Source organism: Ammodytes marinus (assembly GCF_949987685.1).
Source record: "Ammodytes marinus genome assembly, chromosome: 5".
NCBI lineage: Eukaryota > Metazoa > Chordata > Actinopteri > Uranoscopiformes > Ammodytidae > Ammodytes > Ammodytes marinus.
In genome coordinates this window covers 3,780,180-3,782,679 of record NC_137234.1, presented here as the reverse complement: position 1 = coordinate 3,782,679, position 2,500 = coordinate 3,780,180, and the positions used below count along the sequence as shown (strand labels likewise).

The 2,500-nt window shown below is 42.0% G+C and overlaps 1 protein-coding gene across 1 annotated transcript in view; it reads right to left on the bottom strand.

Annotated features, from left to right (window-relative positions):
• Positions 1 to 2,500, bottom strand: part of lmod2a (leiomodin 2 (cardiac) a) — a gene marked incomplete at both ends in the record, with an annotated part of 8,131 nt that overhangs the window by 4,919 nt on the left and 712 nt on the right. Inside the window, one exon of the mRNA XM_080028490.1 lies at positions 1 to 828. This exon is cut by the window's left edge and continues 405 nt beyond it. Within this exon, the coding sequence (XP_079884616.1) occupies positions 1 to 828 (828 nt within the window). The remainder of the gene's footprint in view (positions 829 to 2,500) is intronic.

Sequence of the window (2,500 nt, the reverse complement as noted above, 5' to 3'; positions counted from 1 at the left end):
TTGCTGACTTTCTTGCTGTTTTTCTCGTAGCCTGCGCTGTCTCTGTCGGTCTTGGTTGCGCGTCAGAATACTCGTCGCGGACATCCTCGGGCCGGGGAGATCGAACTGGTAACCGAGTTTGAGTAGAGTGTGGTTTTCTCTTAGCAACGTCACCATTTCCATCTCGACTTTCCCTCCGCAGATGTGCCTCTGGTTGTGAAAACGTAGCTCGATGAGGGAACTGTTGTGTTGCAAGGCCGCTATCAACGCCAATATGCCTCGACCTGACACGAAATTTGACTCGATGTTCAAGTTCTTCACGGATTGATTTTCCCGCAGCATTTTGGAGACAGCGAACGCAACCCTGTCGTCGGCGTGCGTGTTGGCGAGACTGAAAACGTTCACGTGAGTGTTAGTGCACAAGGCTTCGGCGAAACGAAGCAATGCCTCCTGGGAAATATCCTCGATGTTGTTCAGGTTGACTTCGCTCATGGTGGGGTCGTCGGAAAGGATCTGCTCAAGGGTTGTGTCGATTACGGTTGGGTTTTTTTCGCCTTGTTTTTCAGACGTAATGGTCAAGTTTTGGTTAAGATCGAGCCTCCTGGTTTCACTCCCTTTTGAGGCCTTTGCCAAACAGTTCTTGTTCGGGCTTTTAATCCTGATCGTAGCTGGCTTTTTACACTCATCTTTCTTCTCAATCTCGTCTGCTTTTGTTTTATTTTTGCTCGAAACGTTCTGGACTTTCTTCTCCTTTGTAGAAATGATTTTCTGGTCGTTATTGAGAATCTCTCCGGCTTCAATGGCGGTCACTGGAACTCGCTCCTCTCTGCTCTTATCTGGCGGTCCCTCCTAGATAAAAACACAAGACAGAAGAATTAAGTCGAAACCGTGACATTCAAAAGCCTTTTGACTTTTAATTATAACTCCGACACACAGGCAGACTGCTCATTAAAGCTGACATTTTCCTCTTTATCTTTAGATCGTTATATCGTGTGACACTTTTCTACATCATTAAAGGTTTTCATATCGAAGCCACGTTTAAGATTTGGACGCATACGCACGGCCGACATGACATGACATTTTAATCTGTGCATGAAATACAGTGTTGTGAATCTTAAAGTTCAATAAAATTCAGCAAAATTAAAAAAAAAAAAATTAAAAAGAACTTCGCATACAGAATCACTGGTTAAGTAGACAGTATGTTGTATATACATGTTGAGTATGTAGGAGGGAGGACGTTAGTAGGACTTTTAGTATGTAGTATATACATGTTGAGTATGTAGGAGGGAGGACCTTAGTAGGACTTTTAGTATGTAGTATATACATGTTGAGTATGTAGGAGGGAGGACCTTAGTAGGGCTTTTAGTATGTAGTATATACATGTTGAGTATAGGAGGGAGGACGTTAGTAGGGCTTTTAGTATGTAGTATATACATGTTGAGTATGTAGGAGGGAGGACGTTAGTAGGACTTTTAGTATGTAGTATATACATGTTGAGTATGCAGGAGGGAGGACGTTAGTAGGGCTTTTAGTATGTAGTATATACATGTTGAGTATGTAGGAGGGAGGACGTTAGTAGGGCTTTTAGTTTGTAGTATATACATGTTGAGTATGCAGGAGGGAGGACGTTAGTAGGCTGTTTACAACACAGCCAAAGTCATTGTCAGGGTTACATCCTACTCCATACTCTGAAAACTAATTGAATACACATCATGAATTGAAGTAACCACTACTCAGTAAATAGATCTCCATGGGAAACATTGTTGGAGTGCCCCTTAAATCCCTCTACTACTGAACTATTTTCTGATTGTTATTATTTGTGCTATGTGTGTGTGTGTGTGTGTGTGTGTGTGTGTGTGTGTGTGTGTGTGTGTGAGAGAGTATGCCTGTGTGTGTTTATTCCTCTATGTGTGTGTGTGTGAGAGTATGCCTGTGAGAGTTTATGCCTCTGTGTGTGTGTGTGTGTGTGTGTGAGTATGCCTGTGTGTGTTTATGTGTGTGTGTGTGTGTGTGTGTGTGTGTGAGAGTATGCCTGTGTGTGTTTATGCCTCTGTGTGTGTGTGTGTGTGTGTGTGTGTGTGTGTGTGTGTGTGTGTGTGTGGTGATACAGAGAGTTGAGAGAGAGAGCAGAGAATGAGTTCTCATGTTTACTCCTATACTATATAAGTGCTGTCGCGGTGTTAAGCTGGATGGGTCTGGGACTGCTTAGTGTGGTCAATCACATTGGTTCATTCCTTGAAAATAGCATGTGTTCTCCAAGAGTGTTACAATCTTTATATTATCTGTTGATCCAGAGATTTAAAAGATTATAGCTACGCAAGAAAACAACACCGACAAGAAATATGTTCCCTGTTGTATAAACCGAGCCTGCAGTTAGTTTACAAAACATATTTTCTCTAAATCCAATTCTTAGCGTTGAATAATTCTATCATCATAAATCAAAACTAAATTATTTTGAGGAAACTGGAACCAAACGTAAGACTAGAATATGTTTGTAAACCAAACTGTGGGCCCAGCTGCT